This window comes from Prionailurus bengalensis, chromosome B1 (genome assembly GCF_016509475.1).
Source record: "Prionailurus bengalensis isolate Pbe53 chromosome B1, Fcat_Pben_1.1_paternal_pri, whole genome shotgun sequence".
Classification (NCBI taxonomy): Eukaryota; Metazoa; Chordata; class Mammalia; order Carnivora; family Felidae; genus Prionailurus; species Prionailurus bengalensis.
In genome coordinates, this window is record NC_057344.1 from 81,277,889 (window position 1) to 81,304,513 (window position 26,625).

A 26,625-nucleotide genomic window follows, 5' to 3' on the forward strand; every position below is an offset into this window, starting at 1 on the left:
GAAAGAAAAGAACATAGCATTATGTTTGAGTACCTAAACACCACCTTTCATTTTCTCACCCCCTATAATGCCCCTTCATCTCCCATCATGGAAGCAGTCACAGAGCAGAGTTTATTCTCCTTCATAGAAGGGATCCAAACCTCTTACCATTTTTGCATCAAAAAGAAGCAAATTATTTGTTTAGCCCCACCCCTCCCACCTTGGCAATGGAGAATACCAAATCCTTGAATGTGAAAGACTTCACCAAATTTTTTATTTTTATTTATTTATTTTTTTACCTGCTTTTTAGATATTTTTCAAGGCAGCTGCAAAGACCGAACTCCAAGCGTGATTCTCTGGTTCACTTTTATAGATCATTTCTGCAGGACAAACTCCTTCTTTTGGTTTATGACCCTCGACTCCACGGCTGGGTCTGCGTTCCTCCCACACCACCTGTAGTTCTGTCACAATCTGTTACCACTGCTCTTTGTTCTACTAAACAGACACCTAAAAGTGACAGGCCTCATTCACTGGCCTCCTGATAAACAGCCACAGAAGTCAGCCTCCCGGCCCCTCAATACTACCCCAGAACTTACTCCTGGGAATCTGACTACCCAGCGTCATTACTGAATTATTGAGGTCCTCTGCACACGCCTCTAACACACGAGGGTGGCCCCCATCTTGGTGAGTTTGAGGCATTTCAGAGAAATGCACTCTGCCTCCCACCATACGGCCGTCTAGGAAAGTAGGAGAGAGAAATAGCAGACTTCCTGATTCCCAGACCCGGGCTTCATTCTTCCTTCACATAAAAATGCTGTGGTAAAGTGAGCAAACTCCACGTGACAACAGCACCTTTAAAAATTTAAGGAAAGGTCTACTGTAGGCCGAGCCACTAACACCACTTTCACCCCCTCGTGTCACTCCACCTCGGGCTGGTGTATTTGCTTACCCCATGATTTGAAGGAACAGCAAGATTTGTGTTAGCATCACTGTTATTCCTGCCACAGAAGTCCCTGTATTTCCCTCCCAAAGCCAGATTTGCACCCATATTACTGAAGGATCTATAGTTAAGTAGAAAATATTAATTATTTGAACACAGTTTAAATGTAAACAAAATTTAAATATGGCAGCCCCTTAATGTTTTGCCCTTCTATGTCATGTGTACAGATAGAACACAATTTGAGATATATAAGAAATAGAACAGTTTCAAGTAGGGTATACTCTATGTAGCCAAATTCTTTAAAAGTACGTATATTATTATATCATATAAACATATCATTTAGAAAAAAGCTCTACCACATGTGTTATTATTTTATTTCTATGGAGTTCGGAATGTTTTAGACCCATTAAAAATGGATGATTGGCTCAGTCTCTGAGCTTCCTAGCAGCTAGGTAAAAAAGGTAAATATAATCAATTGCCTGTTTCTTATCTTTATAGACCATAGGGGGAAAAATGGGCTAAAATAACACAAGGACAGGAAGAAGAATTGTAAACGGTCTGAGTGACTTCCCCTAAAAAACACTCATTGTCTACTCCATCATGTCACCTGGACAGGGGTTTCCTGTGGCTTCTTCTCTCCAGGACTACGGGAGGAAGGTGTAGCAGGCATGCGACTGTGGCCTGTGGGTGACCAGCCACTGGGAGGAGCAGGCAGATGACTGCATGACAAAATAATGATGAAAAACGATCTTGACAGGCTAGAGCAATGAGCTGAATCTAACAAGATGAAATTAAACAAGGACAAATGTGAAGTGCTTTTCTTAGGTCAGAAAAAAACCAATGGCATAAACCCAAGATGGAGAAGATACGGCTTACCAGCAGGCATTTAAAAAAAAAAAAAAAAAAAAACTAAAAACAAAAACAACAAGAAACCACGTTAGAGCTCTTAGCTGAAAAGTCACTAAAAAACAAAAACAGACAAAATAAAAATTTTAGTGCAATTTTGTGTCCCAAACAAGGAGCATAATTGTTCCATTATATTCTGAGATTTTAGTCTACATTGGGAATTAGATTCTGGGCACCCCGTTTTATTTTTGTGGAAGATGAGTATATCCCAGCATTAAAAACAAGTTTGGAAACAGCTAAGTAATCATCAATAATATCCTGCGCCTAACACACAGCTTGCATGTTATTTCTCAGGTTGACTGCTCACTTTTAAATGAGTACGCAGGAGAAAAATAAATAAAACAGAAGAAACATATACAACATGGAGTGCATTTGGAAGACAGTGCCAGAGTGGTTTGTCGACTCTGAACCGCACATTTCTGAAGAGTGGCTGAACAGACAGGGAGATTCAACTTGCAGGGAGAAGGTTCATAATAACTGTCTTCAAATAGCTGAAAGGTTTACAAGAATGTCCAAGGTGAATTTAAGGGCTATGAGGGAGAATAACATTTGTAAAAATCTTCCGTTTTTAAAGTGCCTTCTTTAAAAAAAAAAGAAAAAGAAAGAAAAAGATTTTACCATCACATTAGGTTTGGAAGGTGTTATTGCTTTGTTATTGGTAATATTTCCGTTTTTTTTTTAAATTTTTTAAACGTTTATTTATTTTTGAGACAGAGAGAGACAGAGCACGAATGGGGGAGGATCAGAGAGAGAGGGAGACACAAAATCTGAAACAGGCTGCAGGCTCTGAGCGGTCAGCACAGAGCCCGACGCGGGGCTCGAACTCACGGACTGCGAGATCATGACCTGAGCCGAAGTCGGCCGCTTAACCGACTGAGCCACCCAGGCGCCCCTAATATTTCCATTTTTATACATTAGGATATTTTGGATTAAAAAGGTGAAATGAGGGTTGACTGGGTGGCTCAGTCGGTTAAGCATCCAACTTCAGCTCAGGTCATGATCTCGTAGCTTGTGAGTTTGAGCCCCGCATCCGGCTCTGTGCTGCCAGCTCAGAGCCTGGAGCCTGCTTCACGGATTCTGTGTCTCCCTCTCTCTCTGCCCCTCCCCTGCTTGCACTCTGTCTCTGTCTGTCTCTCAAAAATAAATAAACATTGAAAAAAAATGTGTAATATGAAATGATGTGAGCAAGATCATGCAGCCAGTAAGTGGCAGGGCTGAGACACAACCAATTTGCTCAAGCTACAGTGAGACACATTTAAATTCAACAGTACGTGGAAAAATATCTTCCTCTGAGTCACATCTGTACAAAGTACAAATCTCTATATTTCCCCATATATTAATGAAGGGGAATTAATGAAGTAATGAAGTGTATATTAATGAAGTAATGAAAGACAAGTATTTTAAGAACTGGCCATAGTAGTGGCTTTCAAATTTTTTGACCACACTCTCTAGTAGAAAATAAATTTTATGTCACCACCAAGGGCATACACAACCAAGAATAAAATGGAAACAGAAGCTCACACAATAATACTAATAATTCCTGTAAGTGGTGCACTTTGACTTTTCTCTATTTTACTTTTTTAAACTACTGGTCTTTATCCACTAAATCTCCCATCATGTGGAACTCGAAACACTGACGTAGATTTGGTGGGAAAACCAAGAATTCCTTCCAACATTGGGATTCAGTAATTCTGGGTCTCCCCAAGCTGTGTTATATACTTAAAACAACAATTGGGGCGCCTGGGTGGCTTGGTCGGTTAAGCGTCCGACTTCAGCTCAGGTCATCATCTCACTGTCCGTGAGTTCGAGCCCCGCGTCGGGCTCTGTGCTGACAGCTCAGAGCCTGGAGCCTGTTTCAGATTCTGTGTCTCCCTCTCTTTCTCTGCCCCTCCCCTGTTCATGCTCTGTCTCTCTCTGTCTCAAAAATAAATAAACGTTAAAAAAAAAAATTAAAACAACAACAACAACAACAACAAAAACCCAAACCCTAAATTGAAGTGATTTTTTGTTTCCAGTTTATTGCTTTTACTCTTATCCCAGCTCCTTGGGCTTTCTCACTCTTGATTCTATTTCTGGCATTATCTCTCCCCACCTACACTACACCACCTGAAAACTCTTTCTTTTCCCTTTACCTGAGTAACTGATGAAAATATTAAACTGTATAGAAGCAAGAACAGATTGTAACATAAGCAGAGTTGTTCCCACACGGCTGTGTTTATGTACACATACATCCCTCTTCATTTCCAGGAATCAGTCACACATCCTCTGATCATATTAACAACTACTCTACTTTATTTTTGTCCACAAGGCTGAGAAGTGGTGTTCCACGCGTTAAGACGAAGATAGGGGGTGGTTGGTCCCGAGCATTAAATGAGGTGATGTATGCTGAGTGCTTTAGACAACATGTGGCACGAGGAAACTGCTCAGTAGTTGTTAGCCAGGACGACACTGATGGTGACGGTGAGGACACGACAATTATATTCCTGTAGTTCAGTAGTTTAGAAACTCTGCTGATTAAATATTATGTGGTCTTGAGAAGACGTGTTCAAGCGAATCTGTCCTGCCTTCTAAAAAAAAAAAAAAATCACCTTTTTTTTCTAAGCCTTGTTCTAATTTTTTGAGTAGTGCAAGGTTTTAACATCTTTACTGGCCTACTGTTTCCCTCTCCTTTATTCTTCCTTTTCTTAAGCCAGAGCGCATGTTCATCTCTCATTTCTTGAGTCTCACAGGCTCCTCACGGCACTTCCACGGTGTTGTCAGCAAGCGGTCTTGTGCAGCGGCCTCTGCTTCGGGCGCCACTGGAGACTTGAGTCGACTTAAGAGGGGACTTGTGTGGACTCTGTTTCTCTCCCAGCAAGGTTTTCAGTTTGGAGATTACTTCTTTTGAAGAGCAAAGAAAGGTGGGGCGCCCGGGTGGCTCAGTCAGTTAAGCATCCGACTTCGGTGCGGGTCACGATCTCACCGTTTGTGAGTTCAAGCCCTGCACCTGGCTCTCTGTGCTTCAGATCCTCTGTCTCCCTCTGCCCCTCCCTGGCTTGTGCACGCTCTCTCTCAAAAGAAATGAACATTGAAAAAAAGAATAAAGGAAGGAAATAAGGCTCAATCAGCCTGGTCTTCTAGCCACCTGTTAATGCCATGCTGTCCTCATTAACAAGCGGGCCTGTCATTTCGTTGTTCACTTTATTCTAAAAAAGCCTCCTTTCATTTGGGGGTTTGGGCTTCTTGACACATTCAGGTGATGGTTTAAAGTCCCTGGAGCCAGCCTGAGGGGCTTAAATCCCACCCCTGCCCTTTACTAGCTGGGGGATGTTGAGCAAGTTCCTTTTGGTGCTTAGATTTCCCCATTTGCAGAAGGATTAATGTCTTTTTCGTGGGGTTGTTGGGAAAAATTAAGACTTGTAAAGAGCTTAGAACAGTGGCCAGCAGAAAGCCAGCCTTGAATACCTACTGGCTGTTCCATATTTTTATATGGATCTCTCTGAGGGCACTGGCCTTTACTTTCTCTTTAGAAGTCTGTGTATAGAAGGAGACTTTAGAAAGGTTCCTGGGTGCCTGGGTGGCTCAGTCGCTTAGGCGTCCAACTCTTGATCTTGGCTAAGGTCATGATCTCACGGTTCGTGAGATCGAGCCCCGTGCTGGGCTCTGTGCCCACAGCGTGGAGCCGGTTTGGGATTCTCTCTCTGCTCCTCCCCGACTCTTGCGTGCACTCGTGCATGTACACTCTCTCTCTCTCTCTCTCTCTCTCGAAATAAATACACTTAAAAAAATAAAAAGTAAAAGGTTTCTAAATGTCTAGAGTCTCTTCCCACAGGTGACATTTTCTCTGAACTTTTTTTTTTTAATTTTTTTTTCAACATTTATTTATTTTTGGGACAGAGAGAGACAGAGCATGAAAGGGGGAGGGGCAGAGAGAGAGGGAGACACAGAATCGGAAACAAGCTCCAGGCTCTGAGCCATCAGCCCAGAGCCTGATGCGGGGCTCGAACTCACGGGCGGGAGATTGTGACCTGGCTGAAGTTGGACGCTTAACCGACTGCGCCACCCAGGCGCCCCTTCTCTGAACCTTTTGACATCTACCTTCATAAAGGCCGGGAGATGTGTCTGACTACATTCAACATTTATTTTATTCCGTGGTACACATACCAGGGTGGCAAAGTCATTTCTCCTCCAATTTCCCATCACTTCCCTGTTGGTGCCTTTCCTCCTTACGGGTCCAGTATCAGCCTTCCCTGGTATGTCTTCTAATTTCTAAGCAATGGAACCATCAGCAGGGCAAGTCAAGATGTGTGAGATGGTCCCTTTGTGGCAGGATGAACCTCCAGTGGATGTTAAGGTCCCTGTTGCACTGTAACTTGCCTCCTTGCCAGTGTTTCAAAACTTTCAAGTAATAATAATACTGATACTGAGTATTATACTCAGTATATGATACTGAGTATAATACTGGCCTGATACTGAGGGTAAGAGTATTTCCATCTGGAAGCAAAAATGCTTGCCAAAGACAGAGGTAAATTATTCAAGGGCATCAAGATTGAGTTTCTGTGCAGTTGTCAGCAGGAAGACAGCAAACTGAGGACCAATGTGCCACACACCTTCAGCCGTTGGAGACAAAACGCCGAAACACAGCCTTACCCTCAGGGAGCTCCCAGTCTACAATGGCTCTAAAGTTAACTTGTCTCCTGTTTCCAATTTAATCTGGAGTAATGTGTCTCTTACTTGACAAGGCAGAGGGGAATCTCTCTTCCTTCACGTTTCGTTAATATCCCCAAAGCACCTAGCTCAGTGATGTTCCTTCCTCCAGCCCTCCGAGGAGTCACTGACTTGGTAGGAGTCCTGCTTCCACTGAAATTCAACAGTGACTTTAACACACCCCCTTCCCCTCCACACAGAAGTTTTGAGGAAGGGTCAGCTTGTTAGAATAATAAACTGACATGAATTCAGAATCAGGGCAACTTTGAGAGAAATGATGCCTGTATAATTTGGGAGGGGTGGTGTCCCATAATTTGGGAACTATGGAGTCTGACAACTGGTTTCTTTCCCACAAAACAGAAGAAAGATGGGGAAGGAAGAAGAAAACGTATTGGCTTTGGGGAAGTTTCATTCACTAAAGGAAAATGAATGACAATTAAAAAAGCAAGCTTAGGGGCGCCTGGGTGGCGCAGTCGGTTAAGCGTCCGACTTCAGCCAGGTCACGATCTCGCGGTCGTGAGTTCAAGCCCCGCGTCAGGCTCTGGGCTGATGGCTCAGAGCCTGGAGCCAGTTTCCGATTCTGTGTCTCCCTCTCTCTCTGCCCCTCCCCCGTTCATGCTCTGTCTCTCTCTGTCCCAAAAATAAATAAACGTTGAAAAAAAAAATTAAAAAAAAAAAAAAAGCAAGCTTATTAAAAGTTTGCAATGGTTTTTAATGAAGAGAAGGGTCCTTAAATTGTCTGATTGCTTGATTATTTAACCTGGTTTCCCTTTTGGTTAAAACAACATTTTCATTTCTCTGAATAGGTGAAACCAATCCATGAGGGAAACATTTCTTTTTTTAAAAAGAAAAAAAATTTTTAGTGTTTTTATTTATTTTTGAGAGAGAGAAAGAGCATGAGCAGGGGAGGGGCAGAGAGAGAGGGAGACACAGAATCCGAAGCAGGCTCCAGGCTCTGAGCTGTCAACACAGAGCCCAACGTGGGGCTCAAACCCACAAACCGCGATATTATGACCTGAGCCGAAGTTGGACGCTTAACTGACTGAGCCACCCAGGTGCCCCCTTGAGGGAAACATTTCTGACTGGTCAGAGGGGGAAGGTGCCTATTCTTCACCCTCTATTTTAATATTTCTTAACATAGATATTTCTCTTTTCTTCTGAAACAATACGGCATTTTGATCAAGGCCTATTACATCTCGTGACATCCTGGACTTTGTCCTCACAGTTTCCAAAGTGATCAGTTTCAATAATTAACTTTAAAAAAATGATTTAAAAAAATTTTTATAATACACTGAATAATGATAAGAACAGCAACAGTGACGTCCTGAGTAAGCGTATCAAACAAAACATATTTAATGTGAAACACGATGTAACCTCGCTGGATTTTAAGTAAGCCTCACATGTGCTCGGGGTCAGGGCACAGAGGGGTGTCATGGGGTGGTGGGGGTGACGTGTGTGTGCTAAGTACACTTAAGGACAGTGATGGGTTCCAGGGAGGGTGGTCGGGTGGCCTGGAAGGCCTCACTCTTGACACGGCACCAAATTATTTGTCTTCATTAGACACCTGAGCAAATGAGCCTGGGAAAAAGGACAACGGATCCAGCCAGAACTGCGCCAGGGAGGGAAGGGTGACTGAGGTCACACACAGCCTGTCGCCATCTCTCTTATGTACGTCCCGCGCCTGACGATGCGACTTCTAACATGAAGACACAGCGGAGGGCTGCTGGCAAACAGCCTGTCATGTAGTCATTAGGAACAGGGACACTCCAGAGAGAAAAACAAATTCTAAGAGACAGGCATCTCAAGAAAAGCAAGACTCTGCAAACTGCAGACACCAGCCAAGGGGCGGGTTTCACCTGGGCCCGTGTGTAAAGGGCTGCTGGCTGCCTACTGATCTTTCCTGTCATACCTGGGCAAGAGTGACAACAAATCACTGTCAGCCACCCCATCTCTGAATGCAGAGGACGGCAGTCCATGAGCACACCTGGGGACCTTCCTATTTAGATTACCGGGAGGATGAAGAGAAGAGAAAATTGATTTATCGATGCCATGCACGCTGGACGGAATCAACAGACAGGAGTTTGACATTTAAGACCCGGATCAAATAGCAGTGGGAACTGCTACTCTGGTGGCAGCGACTCCCCGAGTGACCCGGGGCAAGTCACTTTACTTCTTTGCTTTGGGCCTCCACGTCTAGAAAAAAGGGGACTGCCTTGTTCAGTGACTACAACGGGAGACTGTGGGGCTCAGCTCAGGTGGCTAATGAAATCCAGGCGGGGCTTGGCCCCCTTGTGGGTGCTCTGCTGGGGCAGTCCCAGCATCTTAGAGATCCGCCAGAGGGTGTGAAGCGAACTCTGCCGCGCTCCAACACGAGGTCCTACTAACAGGCCGTCTTTGAACAAGATGGACGGCACATTCACCCTCTCGGGATAGATTTGTGCTTGTAAATACTTCCAAATACACTGGAAAGGGAGCGCCACACAAACCTAACAGACGAAAAGTGGTAAGGGTCAGTTGGTGTTAGAGGAGTATACCCCTGTGCCTCTGAAATGGTTTACAGAGCACGGTTCTGATGCACGCGAAAGACTCCAAGCCCATCTCCCCACAGTATGTGGCTTGAGGTAATGCTTACCTGCTCTATGTGAAGGTTGTTCTCACCTTCTGCATTTTTGTTTTAAGTTCAGGAACACGTTAGCTGGGAATTTCTAAGTTGTCCTGCAACCACAAAACCAGAGCAATCTATCCAGACCCAGCTTCTGAAACCATGGAAGGAACCAATCACTAGTTCTCTTTGGAATCTAACGAAGAGGTAGTGAAAGCCCCAGGAACACAGGTTCCTCAATCGCACTGTTAGCAGACGAAGGATTCTTTTTTCATGAGCAATAAACTTTGAGACTATGCAGTTTGGGATTTGGGTATACTTCGTTTCTGTGAGAGAGATTTATAATGCAAAGGGTACAGTTAACATGCTGTGATAGTTGATTTCATGTGTCAACTGGGCTAGGCCATGGTACCGAGATATTTGGTCAAACATTCTAAATGTTTTTGTGAAGGTGTTTTTTAGATGAGATGCATTTAAATCAGTAGACTTTGAGTAAAGCAGATTACCTTCCATAATGTGGGTGGGTGTCACCCAATTGGCTGAAGACCTTAACAGAAAAGGACTGACCTCCCCCAGAAGGGGAATCTGCCAGCAGACTGTCTCTGGTGCAGCTCTTCTCCAGGTCCCCAGCCTAAAAGCCAACCCTGTGAATTTTGGGTTTGTCAGTCCCCACAATCACATGAGCCAACTCTAAAATAACTCTCTTTCTCTGCGTATGTGTATATATCTCTACACACACACATCTACATACACAACCTATTAGTTCTGACTCTCTGGAGAATCCTAACACACACACTGTGGTAAATACTGCCATTGCTCACCAACACTTCCGGTCTTCTCTCCTGGATCTGTAAAACAAAAATTACACTTTCCAGGAAACTTAGAGTAAACCACGACCACGTTACTTGCTTTGGCTAACAAGATGGAGGGAAAGTGACGGGGGGGGGGGGGGGGGGTCACCACCGGTGAAAGCATTTAAGAGCCGGTATGATTGCTTATGCCCCTCCCCTGTAGCACTGAACCTCAGTCCCACCGAGATGGTAGAAACAAGAGTCAGAGCCCCCAGGTGACCACGATGAGCAGGAATCCCACCGGCTGGCCCCTGTGGACGTGGAGCATGAGTGAGCATCATTTGTTGTTTCAAACCACCGAGATCTGGGGGTTGTTTATGATTGATACACCACTTGGGGGAAAAAAAAAAAAAGTTGTCCTGGTGATTTGTACTTACTGACTGAACCCTTTCAAGCCCCTGTCAAGAAGTGATAAATTATTGAAGCATAGCATAAAGTGTTTTCTTTTTGGTGTGCACACAGTAAAACCCTGTGAAATGTTCCTGTTCACCTTTCCTCAGTTATTAAAAAATAATTGTTTCCAATTACTCTGATCTTTAAAATAAAGCAAGACAAAATGCCACATATACTTCCCCGGAACTGGCACCACCCCTTTCCTCCCTCCTTCCCTCTCCTGCCCCCCACAACATCCTTCAACCAGGCAATTGTTTGAAATCACACGACTGGCTCCTGGAACAGGAATGCTGTTCAGCTTGGGGAGGGAGAGAGGAGGAAGGCCAATACAACGTCCACACAATTGTCTGGTATTCATTCAACCTCAGTGCCCAGATACATGTGTTGTTCCTAGAGACCGCATAAACTGCTCAGAGAATAAAGCGGGGTTGTGGAAATCTCATTAATAAACTGTGAAAACCCTCTCAGCGGGAGTCACATAATGCAGAGGGGGCCGCCTTGTGCCAAGCAACGTGAATGCTTGGTGCTCTGCTCCTGGACAACATCACACTCCCACACAGCTTGGATCTGAGAGAAAGGCTTCCCAGGAGCCCCTCCCCAGCGGGGGTGAGGAGAAATTCTCCCCCAATCACGGTGAAGCAACTGGAACCTGAGTAAGTTTACAAACTCCAGGCTTTGCTTTAATGGAAACCACTGCCAGACAGACATATGTACGTGACTGGCTCCTCCCCTGCTGTGTTTCATAAAAATTAGAGGAGGACACTGATGCCAATGCTCCTGAAAGAAGGCGAGAAAACCTAACAAGTCTAACTGCACAGGAGGTGCAAGGTGACTGCAGACGGACCTGGCTTAACTGGGGTGCTTTTTGCGAAGTGGAGTTTGGGTCTCCCCCGCAACTCCGTTCAGATTCCCACTGCTGTTGCGGATCCCCAGCTCTACTTTCTATCCAGGTGACAGGATCAGAGGCTGAACTTCTGACTTCACAAACCCTTCTCAGCCTCAGACTGAAACCGGAGGCCTCTGTCGAACATTTCCGCATTTTGTGTGGCAAATCGAAGGCGATAGGCTAAAGAAGGACGTCTCTAAAATGTTTTAATTACCACCGCATGCATCCTTTCATCAGACAAGTAAGTAAAGCAATCCGAGCATATGACACTGATGCAGCCTTGGGTTAAAATCATGTACAGGGAGGGGCGCCTGGGTGGCGCAGTCGGTTAAGCGTCCGACTTCAGCCAGGTCACGATCTCGCGGTCCGTGAGTTCGAGCCCCGTGTCGGGCTCTGGGCTGATGGCTCAGAGCCTGGAGCCTGTTTCCGATTCTGTGTCTCCCTCTCTCTCTGCCCCTCCCCCGTTCATGCTCTGTCTCTTTCTGTCCCAAAAATAAATAAAAAACGTTGAAAAAAAAATTTAAAAAAAAAAATCATGTACAGAGAAATAGCTTTTCTTTCTTTTTTTATTCTTTTGCTTTCTGCACACTGACACAGAGGTAAAAGGAGACGACTGAAACTTAAATAGGAAGGAACGCGTCGCAATTACATTATCACAATTCTGTACATTTCTCTTCCTCGCAGGTCAGTGAAAAATCACCAACTATTATGAAATGGGACAAGTGGAAGTCACAAAGGAACCCCCCAAAAATCTCATAAAAAAATATACCCCAGTATGAAAAGTGTTGTACTCCTGGCGTCTTCACATCCTTCTCTTCTGTGTACTTATATACAATACTGAAAAGAAAAAATAAATATGTTGAAAAAAACCTGTGCTTAAGTCTCATAACAGCAAGTTCTAAAAGCAAATAGATGTTGGCCTAACATCTCTGCAAATTTAAAGGGAATTTTCATATGACACGAAAAAGTCTAGGACGACTGAAAAACTAATTTCATGAATCTAGACGCGCGTCTGATGTCTTACAGGCCTGTGTTCTAGTGCTGGCTGTACATGTGACTGCAAACTGAGACCAGGAGGACAAAACAGAAGGGATGTGAAAATCCCTGGAATCTAAGAATGTTTTATAATTACAGATTTATTATGCTTGTAGGAAAGCAAATCAGTAAACCCACCAGGGGAGACTTCAGATTAACAATAAAAAACATTTCCATCCATCTCTCCAATAAAAACTCTAAACTTGCTGTTTACTATTCTTTAATTACAACGCAATAAACAAGGGCTGAGGAGTTTTTGTGGGTTTTTTTTGTTTTGTTTTGCTTCTGTTCTTGTTTTTTAAATACTAAAAGTTTTATTCTGAGTTCTCTTTTAAAATATCAACTTTGGTGTTACCCAAAGTTTTGCTCACCTAGTCCTCTTGTGAACACCCAAACTGGACCCTTCAGGGTATGTGGTGGTCCATGAGAACAAGACGAAATGTGAGAACTAGGGGACTCTGGTCAGGCTTTCGCCAGAGGCGTTCTTCCCACCCCCTACCCCCCTGCCTACTGAAACTCCGACACGGCTCTTCAAAGTGACATTAAAAGGCATTTTGACCAAAGAACGTAGCACATATTAAACAAGTAAGTCGGGATCCTCTTTAAGAGACAAAGATGTAAATCTGGGGGGGGCTAAAGAGAACTACTGCTGATTACATCGTGGAAAAAGTTACATGAAGGGAATCATCAGAATGACAGCAAAAACACGCCTGGGAAACTGGACAAGCGCTAGATGTGGTGTGCATGTGACAGGATCTAGCCTGTCACCACTCACAGGTGGCTACTGCTATCAGCTGTCTGGAGATGGGCAGAGAGCATAACATTTCTAGTAAATGGAGGGAGTGAAATAAGAATAATATAAAAAAAACAGAGAGGAAATTTTCCATGTTGGGAAGACTAAAAAGCCAGCAAAAGATGTAAAAAAAAAGAGAGGACGTGAGAAAATGTGGTGCTGTAAGAACAGGAGACAGAACACCTACAATAAGTCAGGATACTTAGTTCAGAGCAGAGATACAGCTGGAAAGGCGGATGAAGAAATTACCCAGAACCAAAGAATGCACCTCCATAAGAAACCTGAACTCCATTTGAGGGATGGGACCAAAGAGTGGGGATGGGTCGAAGGGCAGTTACCACAGTTTTGATGTCTCTCCCTTCCCCCTGAGAAACTCAAATACGACTCTAATGATAACTGTTTAAAACAAGGTACTTAAAAGTGACTGTAATAATCATAGCAATATACTAGCAGAGTAACTTTAGAACCCTATTTCCTATTTTGTCTTTTTTTTTTTTTTTTTTTTTTTTTTTTGCCAGACTAAAGGATGCAAATCTCCACAACAGGCATTTGAATGTTTAAGACAGAAAAGGACACACAGGACAAGCTGACTGCCAAATGATGCAAACCAAAGACTGAGGGGAAACAGGGGCCATCGTTTTGGCTCCAACTGCCACTGTGAGAGGCAGTGTTGGGGGAATATAATCAACTGTATTCAAAAGTACTGGGTTCTGGGTCAGTATACTAAGGCCCCTCGGTTCTTCACTAGTAAAGAGAGGGAAGGTGAGAATGCCTATTCTAAAACTCCAGGAGGCATCTTAAAAAAAATGGTCACAATGAAGATCCGAGATGTAAGAAGTTAAAAATTAACAAGGCAAAACTAAAACTAAACTTTTGAATTATGTAGAAAATCTGCTGGGGATCCTGATTATAAACAAAAAGGCTTATTTTGGATGTTACACAACTGTACAGTGAGAGAATATTACCATTGTTTCCACGGATAAATGCATCCCCGTACTTATTCTTCAGCTGTCCATTTACATATTCTTCCGTCTGCTCCAAGGCTATATTCATGTAGCCATCCAGGCAAGCCAGGACCCCTGGAGGCAGATTTAGTCAAAGAGAAGATACTTAAAGCAAGTCAGAGTTGAAAATTACAGGGTATACCTTAGAGCTGACAATCTCTTTATTTGTTAGCTCTTACATGCTTAATATAAAAATTCACACTGTAAATGAAACTCAGATCGGTTCATTCTGTGCCACTGTGAAGGAAGGCTAAGAAGCATACAGTGTGAAAGCAGTCATATACCCACTGCTAAGAGGGAAAACATCAAACTATCACTTGCTTTGTGTTATGTGTGATAACAACAGCAAGTTCTAAAGCCTTCCCAAAAATAACAGAACAAGCATGTTCCAAATAAGACACCATCCTTTGAAAGCTAAAATCAGGAGTGGGCAATTATGCAGGAACAAATGACCACTGGCCAAGACTCCTCGCTTCCAGTGGCACTTCTTACTTCAGCCACTAAGTGAAATATGGGTCTGGCAGATTTATTGCATTCTTTCGCAACATCTACTGCAGCAGATGAATGTACTCCAGGGTTAAGAGGAAGTCTCCACAATCTGTTAAAATAATAGAAGAGGAGACAGCAGGTGCTCCTGAAGGCACATCTTAAAGCTGTGACTCACAGTGAAGAGCAGCTTGAGAAGAGAGGGCAACATATTGCATTATAACACATCCCTTTCTGTTTTGTCACAGTTAGAATATTTTCAAATCCAGACTAATATAGAAAAGTGGCCTAAGACATTCTGAGGAGCTTTTAAGGAAAAACTGTTTGAGTGAATCTTTTTAATTGTGTTAAAATGGCATAAATTGTGCAAAACTTGCCCTGATGTGTATGTATATATATATATATATATATATATATATATATATATATATATACACATACATACATCAGGGCAAGTTTTTTGTTTGTTTGTTTTGTTTTTTGTTTTTTCCAAAAGGTGAAAATATATAAGCCTCTAAGTCCGGGTCTCTAACTTAAAGTGGTATTTTCTAGAAAAAAAAATTAAGTGAAAACAAACAGTACAAACTTGATTCAATTAGTCAAGTCGATGGCTTCATTTGGCCTCCACTTCGTTAATATGCTCCTCACTCTGCCTCTGCCCCCATTTTCCTCTAAACAAAGTTTCTTTTCCCAATTGTGTGTGTCATGAGAACACAAGACGTTAACCTAACGGAATTCTGCTAGAAGCTGCACACTTTCAGAGAACCAGAATAGATTATGGACAATTACTAACAATTATTTCCTATCAAAAGAAAGTTTAGGATGTAACTTTGTAGTTTATTTCCTGCTGTATCATTCTACATCAAAACCATAATCCTAAACGGGCAGGAAACTTCTGAAACATGATATGCAAATCTATTTTAAACTTAACTAAAGGCATTCCAAAATGAAATATTCACTAATAAAAATACCCCTTCTCCTGGCAAAGGTTGTTTTACGAAAAAGATTCCAGGAGGTTGTAATTGTAACCCCCTCCCTTCTCTACGGGATAAACTACTATGAATAACAGAAGAAACAGTTTTCTTTAAACTTCAAGAGAAATTGTTACAGAGAGCTGGGTTTTTTAATTCAATCATTATGGTTACTAGCCATGTGAAAGGCGGTTCAGCTTCACTAGTAAACAAAGAAACAGAAACAAAATGAAACTATTACTTGTTGCCAATTAGAATGGAAAAGTTGAAAACAAGGCTAATACAAGGGTTGGTGAGAACACAGAGAAGAATAAACCCATCTGCCCCGACTAGAGGGCCACTTGGCAAGCTCATTAACACAGAAATCCTAGCCCAGAGGATTTCTTCTAAAGAAATACTTGGACAAGTGTTCAAAATACATGTCAAAGAAGCGGAGTTGTTTACTTAAAATAGCAAAAACTCGGTAAATACCTACATGTCCATTAACAGGAAACTAGTTAAAAACAAAAACAAAGTGGTGGTACATCCACACAAGGTACTCCTATGCAGCATTAAACATTCTGTAGTGTCAGAGAACTGAATGCATTTTTTAAATGTAAAAAAAGAAAATAAGGGCGTATGTACAGATGATTCCATTTATATAAAATTATGCTTATATGGACACAGGTCCCAATTGGTAAGCCTGATTATCTCAATGGAAAATTTGGAGCGACTGCTTTCTTCTATATACTTTTCTTCATTATTTGCTTTGAATTTGCTTAAAAAAAAAAAAAAAAAAGAAAAAAGAAAAAAGGAAAAACACATATATTACCTTTACAAATTCAAAAAATTTCCCTAATGAGGAGAGAGAAAAAAAAGTCGGGCTAGGCTGGCTAATCTCCCCAATGAAGTGGATTCTGAGAAGATATTGAACATAACTTCCCTACCCTAAACGACTGGCGAATATGTTCAAATCTCTAGAAGTCTGGTATCTCCTTTGGGCTCATCAAAAGTTTATGGGTGTAAAGCGGTACATAGAGACTTTCTATCTCAGTATTCAGTATAAATCCATTAGTTCTACTACAAAAATCAAACTAAACTGGAGGTATGTTGCTGATATCAAGAAACTAAAGCTGTACAAAAACAGTAGAGTGATTTCTTAACAAGGCTTTTAAGTTAAGCTTGAGTTGGGAGTCCTAGCTCCTCCCTTACTAGATGGGGATAAACAGGTATCTCAAAGGACTTACGTGAAAATAAATTGGAAATTGAAATGATTAGCACACAATGGACACACAGTAAGTTCTCAGTAATATTAAATTTGCATGTGTGGAAAGAGGAAAAAATTCAAGATTACTATCATCATTCAGAAAAGAGACAAAAGGCTTTACTCTGCTAATGAATTATCTGCACCCGTGAAATATTCCAGGTAATTAAACATAAATTTTGGAAGATTAGGAATTTAGTAACTTTTAAAAATAGCACGTGAGGGGCGCCTGGGTGGCTCAGTCGGTTGGGCGGCCGACTTTGGCTCAGGTCATGATCTCACGGTCCGTGAGTTCGAGCCCCGCGTCAGGCTCTGTGCTGACAGCTCAGAGCCTGGAGCCTGTTTCAGATTCTGTGTGTCCCTCTCTCTGACCCTCCCCTGTTCATGCTCTGTCTCTCTCTGTCTCAAAAATAAATAAACATTAAAAAAAAAAAAATTAAAAAAAAAATGGCATGTGTGATAACATTTTTCCCCCACAAAGTTCATTTCAGTAGTGTCACAGCCTCTTAAAAAGAGCATTCTCTAAAAGAAAAGAAAGGTGTATCTGGAGTCCACGCATATTGTAAGAGTGGGAAGTTCATGTTGTAAAATGATACTGTCTAAACAGCTGCTTGTCATTCGTGAATACTTTGGCAAAAATGAATGCTGCTGGGCTAAGGTGTTCTTCTGTACCTGGTTATTTATGCCCCAGGTGACTGAGAACCCTGGCTCTTACCAGGGAGCTTAGGCACACGCAGTCTCAAAGCACAGACAGGAGACAGCAGTCACACAAATCACAGCGGAAGTCAGAAGCACACACTCTGCTACCTGCACTGTCTCCAAAAGGAACTATCTCAGGGGTAGAAAAGAAATAGGCATAAAAACTACGGAGAACCCATACTGTTTTGGTCTCCTGGATATGTTTAAGACATTAATAAAAACCAGTTAAGTCATATTTACTTATTTAGTTGCACCAGTGAGGATGAAGCATGAAAACATTACCTCGATAATCCACTCCAGAATTCAATTTTACCACAACTGGTCGTCCAATGATTTGCTTTAAGAAGTCACTCGGGGTTTGTTTCCGTAGACTCATTTTAACAATCCTGATCAAGAATCTGAAAGGGGGTAATAAAAGTGGAGGCAAAAGTTAATTATTCAACAACAACAACAAAAAGCCTGGAAACCTTTAACGTATCTGTAGGAAGTCAAGTATCAAAGGACCACAGATGAAGACTCAACATCATTCACTACTGCTATCACAACGGGGCAGCTGACAGGTTTCCAGTTCGTACAGCGAAATACTAAACGAATGCATTATCTGACTCAGGTAACCCACAGCGACCCTATGACACAGCTTCACCACAGCCCCCTGTGGGAACAGAGCCCCTATTCTTAATCGCTTGTCACTACTGTCTCACACACAGTCAGTATATGCATTACAGCCACGGCCACCTCCATCATTTGCTGAATGCTTTCTCTATGCTGAGCACTCTGCTAAGATCCTTATAAACACTATCGCATTTGATCTTTGTAGGAACCCTGGGAAGAATGTCTTAATACCTCATTTTGCTAATGAAAATACAGCTCAAAAAGTTGAAATAATTTGCCCCCCAAATGTGATGAAACCAACATTCAAGCTCAAATCAGTCAGATTTTAAAGTCTATGTTATATGATGTAGACATATTTACAAATGACTGATGCCAAAACAGCGTTTCTCAAAATAATTATAATCATAATTGAGAGCTAGTATTTGAGTGTACTGTATGTCAGCACTTACCTAAGCGCTTTTATGTATTAATCCATTTAAACCTCACTATCTTATGGGGCAAGTATTGTTTTTAATCTTCATTTTACAGATGAAGAAAAAGACACAGAGGTCCTGCTCTGGCACATGGCTAGTAAGTGGATGACCAGCCCATGCTCTTAATCATAACCTTATATAGCCTCCTGAAAGTTGCTAATGCAGCCAGAGATTTTGATTTCCTCTATTATAATAAAGATATATACTCTATGTAATTATCTTTTTTTAAATTTTTATTTTAATCACCTGGTGCTCATCACAAGAGTACTCCTTAATCCCCATCATTTATTTCACCCATCCCCCCACCCACCTCCCCTCTGGTAACCATCCGTTCTCTACAGTTAAGAGTCTGTTTCTTGGTTTGTCTCTCTCTTCTTTTCCCTTTGTTTGTTCTGTTTCTTAAATTCTACATATGAGTGAAATCATATGGTATTTGTCTTTCTCCAACTGACTTATTTCACTTTTGCATCACTAATACTCCCTAGCTCCATCCATGTCATTACAAATGGCAAGATTTCATTCTTTTTATAGCTGAATGATATTCCACTGTATATATACACCACTTCTTCTTTATCCATTCATCAGCTGATGGACACTTGGGCTGCTTCCAAATTTGGCTATTGTAAATAATGCTGCTATAAATAAAATCTGGGGTGCATGTATCCCTTTGAATTAATGTTTTCATATTCTTTGGTAAATACTTTCATAGGGTAGTTCAATTTTTAACTTTCGAGGAACCTCCATACTGTTCTCCAGAGTGGCTGTACCAGTTTGCATTCCCATCAAAAGCGCAACAGGGTTCCTTTTTCTCCACATCCTTGCCAACACCTGTTGTTTCTTGCACTGTGGATTTTAGTCATTCTGATAGGTGTGACATGATTATCTCATTGTAGTTTTGATTTGCATTTCCTTGATGATCAGTGATGAGCACCTTTTCATGTGTCTGTTGGCCAGCTGTATGTCTTCTTGGGAGAAATGCCTGTTCATGTCTTCTGCCCATTTTTTAATTGGATTACTTGTTTTTTGGGTGTTGAGTTTTAGAAGTTTTTTTATGTATATTTTGGATACTAAACCCTTTATCAGATATGTCTCTTGCAAGGATCTTCTCCCATTCCATATGTTGCCTTTTAGTAAGAAAAAGTCTTATTCAAGAATAGGACTCTGAAATACAGAGTATTATATACCCAGATCAAACATACATAGTTGCCAAAGACTCCTTTCAAAACTCATCTTGTTATATAACAGTTATCTGGCTCAAAATATTCTGGTAAACCAATGTGACAAAACTGTGGTTACTTAAGCAAAAACTGATAGCAAAAGGAATTTGAAAATTAATTTTTCTGTTTCAGTCAAATGAAGTTATTCTTTAGTAGCCATATAGTATTGACACTTAAAAATCAGTATGGATACAATATTTGAAGGATTCTGCTCAAAAACTCAAATTGTTTTCAATCAACATTTTCATAACACATTCTTCCAGAAACAGCCCAGCTTATTTCACTCCAATTCTGTTCACTCAATGACCTGAATTCAGGGTTAGGAACATTGTTTGCAGATCTTCTCAAAGTGAATCTGTGCTGGTTCAGCAGTTTGGGTAAGGTAGAATGCTAGGTTGTCGGCTTTTCATTTCTTCAACAAACACGTGTCTGTCTGCACATATTTTCAACGAAATTCACAAACATCTCATTCACACAGGTTCTGACCTTAAAAAACTTAGAATCTAGAAGAATTTAAACTCTTGTTCAAAGAGTGTGAGTAAACAAAGGGAGTATAATTTCAGTAAAATAATTTTCTGTAACCATGAAAAGTCAACATCCTAAGTTAAACAAAAGAAAATGCAAATCTCACAAAGTATTCTTGAATTTGGAGCTGTTATTTGGACCATTCCCTACTCCATCTCCCCAAGACTTGAAAGACTTTAAAAATGTGATCAGCTAATTATTTTACTCAGGAAATTTTAATTTAACTTTTCCACTGGATTGCCAGTTTATTTTTGTAGCTACAGTCTCAATAGATAAGTGGAATTACAACTGCTATTCAGTACAATCACTATTCATTCAAGACTCAGACCACACAACAATTTTATGTTGTTTTGAACACAAGGAAAAATATTACAAAGTAAACCTTGTAACAGATTCAGTACTCTTGATGGGTTTAGTAAAAACAAACTAATCTTCCCATTCGTCTATAAACTGCCTCATTTATGTCCTGAACACGTGCTGTTTTGTGGTTGAACAGGCCAGAGAGTCTATTAACCCCAAAGGCCTGATAGAGACTCAACTCATGAGTCAGGCTCATTTCCTATTAGATGGGAAATCCCATTATGGCACTTTCTAGGTACAAGACTTGAGATGAAACTAGCTGTTTATCTTGTGTTAAAAAAAAAAAAAACACTACGATGCATTGTCATGTGAAAATCTAGTTGACAGGAATATTATTAACTACCTTGTCCAAAGTTAAGTTAATGACAGAAAAAAAAAAAGACCACAAACCTCGACAACTGCTGGTATTAATTATTTTTAAAATGTTACTCATCTTCTTTCTTCACCTTTTTAAAGAGCATAGATAATATCCTTCTAAGCTCATCAAAGATCACACCTCTGCCATTAAGCCACATTTTTACTCCAATTAACATCAATCTCTTCCTGAAGGCATTCAACACTTCTAACTTTTGTACAGCGCCTAAGTGAGCGCCCAAGTGTCAGGCGCAGAGGCTGGGGGTGTGAGACTAATGAGACACACATAGCCTTGGGCCCTCAGACTTTGTGCTCCAGAGCTGGCAAAAGGACAGGCCAATGGAGAACTTTTTAAAAAAGTTGTAATGCACTTGGACAGAATTGTGCAGGGCGCAGCACACAGAGAAGCTCGCTTAGCGCAGGCTTGGTGGGTCAAAGGATTCCTGGGGGAGACATCTGAACTGAGTGGGAAGGAAAAGGAGTCCACTGGCTGAAAGGACAGAAATCTTGGCAAAGGCAGCAGACTGTGTGTTTGGGTTTGAGGAGAAAATGCTACACAGGCAAGGAAGACAAAATGTAGCTGCAGAAGGGAAAAGGGCCACATTTCTGGCAGGCAGGGCAAGTCAGGCTAAAAGAGCTTGGGCTCCAGCCGCTAAGTCAGTTTCCTAAACATCAATCAATTGGCTCACTTCGGGATTCTGATGCGGCGGGTGCGCGGGAAAGAACCCTGGAACCAGTTTGCACATGCCCAGCAGACCCTTCTGAACTGGCAAGTATGGGGAATACTGTGTCAGCGGAGGGGAACACGAGGGGGTTCTAAGGAGAGACTCACATGAGCTCCACCTGCTACCTTCCACAGCAGAGTGGAGGTGACCAGCTCACTTAGTTCTGGCAGGATGCGTTTCCCATTTGGTTGGGATTTGATATCATCTGTCACTACTATCTTTTATATTCTCTACTTTTTTATACACAAGTCCTTTCTCCCTCAAAAGACTGTGAGCCACATGAAAGGAAAGACTAATACCAAGCTTTGCATTTATTCTCCAGGACATCTTCGTTCTGCAGAATCTCTTGGGGAAAAAAAAAAAAAAAAACCAAAAAACCCACAACATTTTAAAAGTTATTTGAAAAGAGGGTGGTTGCTTCAAACACATTTTATCCATCACTTTAGGAGGCCACGTCTTTTACATTCATCTTCATTAGGCTTCCTGGGTACTCCCTGTTACTTAATGACTGGCCCATAAATCCATTTTGTGTGAGTAAATTGGTCTCAACATCACAATTTTTCCCATCACTTGGCTCACGTAATTTTAAGTGTTCATCTTTTAAATTGGTTACGGCAGAAGGAACAGTTCTGACCATTTCTGAAGCGAGAGAAAAGCCTCTTGAACCATAAACACATAAGAAGAAAAAGGCCTCCTTTCTGCAGGGGTCACCTTGATAAAACTTCTCCCTTCAAAATTAAAGCCATAATCACCTCTATGGCTCTCTCCCTCCCCTGCCTCCTACTCAGGCTTGTTTTAAATGACCTATTTTCAGAAATGGCTATTAAGTCAAAGGCTGTATATTTTCTGCCAGAAGCTACTGAGATGAGAGGTCCAGTATAAGAACATCTGCAAACTGCCCTGCAGAGATTTTTTTTTTTTTTTGGTAAAAGAATGGGGGGAAAAAAACAAATTTTATTCATCCAACTATGTATGTTAGATTCACAAGCAATTCACACAGTAACCCTGCAAGGTGGTAAGCAGAAGTAAGGCTTTTGGTCCCAAAGCATAAGCCCTTTCAAAGCTGCCCTTTCGAATATGTCTAGATTCTCCTGCTAAGCCTGGAGCATGGCCACAGACATGCATGGAGATGTAAGTGGAGACCTGGGTGGAGAGGAGGAGCACTGGAGGGAAAATGCCTCAAGTGACAAATAGCCTGTGAAGAAATACAATGGTCAAAGGTTTAGAAGGAGATCTGATGGGATTTCAAGAGTTGCGTTATTGAGCAGATGATTTGCAGATTTGCAAACCATGCAAATCCTGGTTTCTTGGCAATGTTCACTAGTAAACTTTCACCTACTCATAGCACACTGACAGCTTCGGGTGAAAAAAACGTGATAAGTAAAAAAAAAAAAAAAAAAAAAAAAAAAAATCACAATGAAACACAACATGACAACCCAAGTAAACACACAGCCCTGGACGGAGAGGGCATCAGACACGGAGAGCCGCTCTCTAAACATCTCCCTTTTGAGACAGGGGCATACCTGGCCCCCTTCTGAAGGCTTCACACCAATCCCTCCTCCCCACACAGTAGGGGGCTGCTTTCCCCACCCCCCTCATGTGAGCCAGGAACCTCAGCCCTCAGGGTACCACTTTCCACTTCTCAGGCCGTTCTGTAGTCTTCCTGTTGACCAGTCTCCCACGGTAGGTTCTAAGCTTCTCAGAGGCAGGGAAAATAGTATCCCTGGTTCGTAAGCTCACTAGCCAAGCCTGTGGGGGGCATTTAATGTCAGTGCCAAGGAAAATCCCTGTCTCTTTCTCCCTGACCCACAAACTACGGTTATAGTAACTAGCATGGTATCATCTGTGCACTTAAATAGCTACAGCACAGTAATAACTCTATTACTGACCATCAAATAAAAGAAGAATGAAGAAAACTGAAATGTTTCTGTGTTACGTAAGAACCAACTGCATGCAGTCAACAGAGATGCTTGTTAAAATGCAGATTCCTGAAGCCTGCTGCTAATCAGACTCCCTGAGCAAGGGGCACTGTCACATTTTTATAAAGTTCCCCAAGTAATTCCTGTAAGCAAGTGGGGACATTGGGAAATGTCTGGAGACATTCTGGAGAAGGGTGGTGCTATTGATATGTAGTAGATGGAGGCCAGGGGCGTTGCTTCACGTTCTACAAACCATAAGATAGCCCTCCACAACAAAGGATTATTTGGCCCAAAATGTCAACTGGTCTTAAAGCAACAAAGAATTTTAAAAAACCTTCAAGGTATAATAAATGAGAACAGCTCAATTCTAACCAGATAATAGAGTACAAAATACAACTTATTAGATCCTTTATTCTGACATAAAGAGAATCTGAAAACAACTGTCAAAAGTCTTGGGGGCACCTGGGTGGCTCAGGTCATGATCCCACAGTCTGTGAGTTCGAGCCGCACATCAGATTTGCTGCTGTCAGCACAGAGCCTGCTTCGGATCCTCTGTCCCTCTCTCTCTTCTCTGCCCACCCCCACCCCCCACTTGCGTGCTCTCTCTCTCTCTCTCTCTCTCGCTTGCTCTAAGATGAATAAACATTAAAAAAAAAAAATTAAAAAGTAAATCTTGAAGGGGCTGCCATTATAAATAATGGATTTCTAATCCCGGTCATGAAAATGGTCAATTTCCCATTTTTCAGTATTACAGTTCCCTCAGATGATTAAGTCTTTGTTCTTTGGCACAATTCTCAAAGGATAGAATAATCCAAGTGATGTAAACCTTTTTTTTAATTCTCATACCAAATATGCCAGTCTAGTGAGAGACCACCCAATGCAGGATAAGGAGTACTCACTTGGGAGACTAATCCCAGCTCTGCTACTTAATTTAGCTGTATGCCTTGGATAATTCCTCATTTCACCTCTCAAGGCCCCAGGCTCCTCATCTGCAAAATAAGGAAGTTATGCTAGATGATCACTTAAGAGATCATCTTGCTCTAACACTCAGTCCAGCCTATGCTGACTTCTGCTCCAATAATACATTTACACACACACACCAAATAACCCTCTTAGACTCCTGCACAAAATTCAAGCAATTGGAATTGTGAGATACCACCACAAAAGAGACAGAGAGAGAGGCTGATGTATTAGAACTGTATTATGAGCTATCGCTCTTTTGGTGAAAACAGGCATTATCATACATGAATGATGTAAACTACTAAAACTTTTCTGAAAAACAATTTGGCAAAGGGTATGAAGATCTAAAAGACCTTAGTAGAACACAGCCTCCATTGCAATAATTTCACTTCTCAGAATCTAGTCCAAGCAAATAATCTGAAATACAGTTTGTTTTTTTTAAGTTTAACAAAGTATTACCTGGGATGCTAAAGTGAAGCAAAGGGGCACCTGGGTGGTTCAGCCGGTTAAGCGCTCAACTTCGGCTCAGGTCATGATCTCGGGTTTGAGCCCCACGTCAGGCTCTGTGCTGACAGCTCAGAGCCTGGAGGCTGCTTCGGATTCTGTGTCTCCCTCTCTCTCTGCCCCTCCCCGGCTCACACTCTGTCTCTTCCTCTCAAAAATAAATAAACATTAAAATTTTTTTAAGTGAAGCAAAACTTCTCAAACACCCTAAACGCCTCACAGTCAGGCAATGGCTGCATTTATGGGCCCTACACAACGGCAGAATAGGCAGCCAAGCAAAAGATAGAAAATTAGAAGTTTTTAGAAAGAACTTTTAAATGAAAGTGGACGACTGTATATACTGTTAACTGATAAAATAGGGAGTCTAAGCTCGAATAGAAAGTAGTACATACAAGAGTAAAATACACAAATAAATGGCAGGCGGAAAGGTTTCAGTGAATCTTACTTCCTTTACCATATTCTTATGTGTTTTCAATAATCCTGTATTACTAAGGCGTGGGTGGCACACTAAGTCACTACTACCAACCTTATCTGCATTAGCCTAATTCTAGACGCTCTAAAAATACCTGCTATGAGCGAGCGCGTGCACACCTATACACAAAAGTCCTGGTGATAGGACTTAACACCATACAACTGTGGACATCCGAAACCTGAGGACTGGGTAAGACTGACTGGGTAAGGTGGGCTGGTCCAGCTCTCAATTCCTGGGTGTCAGCGGAACCATCCCGACGTGGTCGGTGTAGCCCTGGGAACCGAGCGAAGCCTGCCAGTGTATTCCGGGCCCGCTTTCTCGCCCAATCCGCAGGCTAATGTCGGGGTTCCCTCGGGAACTTCTACACCAGGATTGGTCTCGGAAGCCAACTCGGTGGGGTCAGGCAGCTACCGTTCATCCCCGCGTGGTCTAGACGCCCCCCCGGAGGGGTGCCGGGGGCGGGGGGCGGGGGGGCGAGGGTCTCAGGGCCGGCGACCACAGATCTCCTGACTTCCTGGCCTTTCCAGGAGTGGACGAGACCGTGAGCGCGGCATCGTGCGGGCACCCGCCATCCGCAGGCCCCGGAATCCACGCTCCGTCCTGGCCCAGATCCGGGTTGCTACTCTCCAAACCCGCCCGGGGCGAACGAACACTGGGGCCTCGAACCGCCCGCACAGCCTCCTGGCTCACCTGGTGGCCGGGATCCAAACCTCCTCTCCAGCAGCGCCACTAGCTTGCCTCCGCGGACCACCCGGGTGAAACCGAAAGTGAAACTGCGGCCGCAGGTGGCACTTTTCTGGAAACAGTGCTGCCTTTCTTGGCTACGGCAGCCCGCGAGGACCGAAAAGGCCGGACTTCGCCGGAACGCGCAAATCCAAGAATCTTTTGCCTAAAGGCGAGGTTGGTGCTTTGGAGGTCAAACTAGAAAGCGCTGGTGCTCTCTCTTGTAACAGAAAGCAAACACCCTTAAAAAGGGAAAACTGGAAGTGATCTTTCAGCCAGGATTTCTTTTAAGCAGAAATGCAGGAAA

General features: G+C 42.3%; 1 protein-coding gene across 2 annotated transcripts; it reads right to left on the minus strand.

The window, feature by feature from the left end:
- Window positions 1–11,791: 11,791 nt before the first annotated feature.
- Window positions 11,792–26,413, minus strand: LSM6 (LSM6 homolog, U6 small nuclear RNA and mRNA degradation associated). Of its 2 annotated transcripts, XM_043567952.1 has the most exons (5): window positions 26,286–26,412; window positions 24,559–24,648; window positions 17,757–17,872; window positions 14,037–14,150; window positions 11,792–12,080 (listed from the first exon to the last, which is right to left on the minus strand). In XM_043567952.1, exons 3-5 carry the CDS (start codon window positions 17,848–17,850, stop codon window positions 12,046–12,048), a joined length of 243 nt encoding a protein of 80 aa, XP_043423887.1. In that variant the 5' UTR covers window positions 17,851–17,872; window positions 24,559–24,648; window positions 26,286–26,412; the 3' UTR covers window positions 11,792–12,045. The 2 variants fall into 2 exon arrangements, with proteins under 2 accessions (XP_043423887.1, XP_043423895.1); XM_043567960.1 differs by lacking the exon at window positions 24,559–24,648 and having other exon boundaries at window positions 26,286–26,413.
- Window positions 26,414–26,625: the final 212 nt, after the last annotated feature.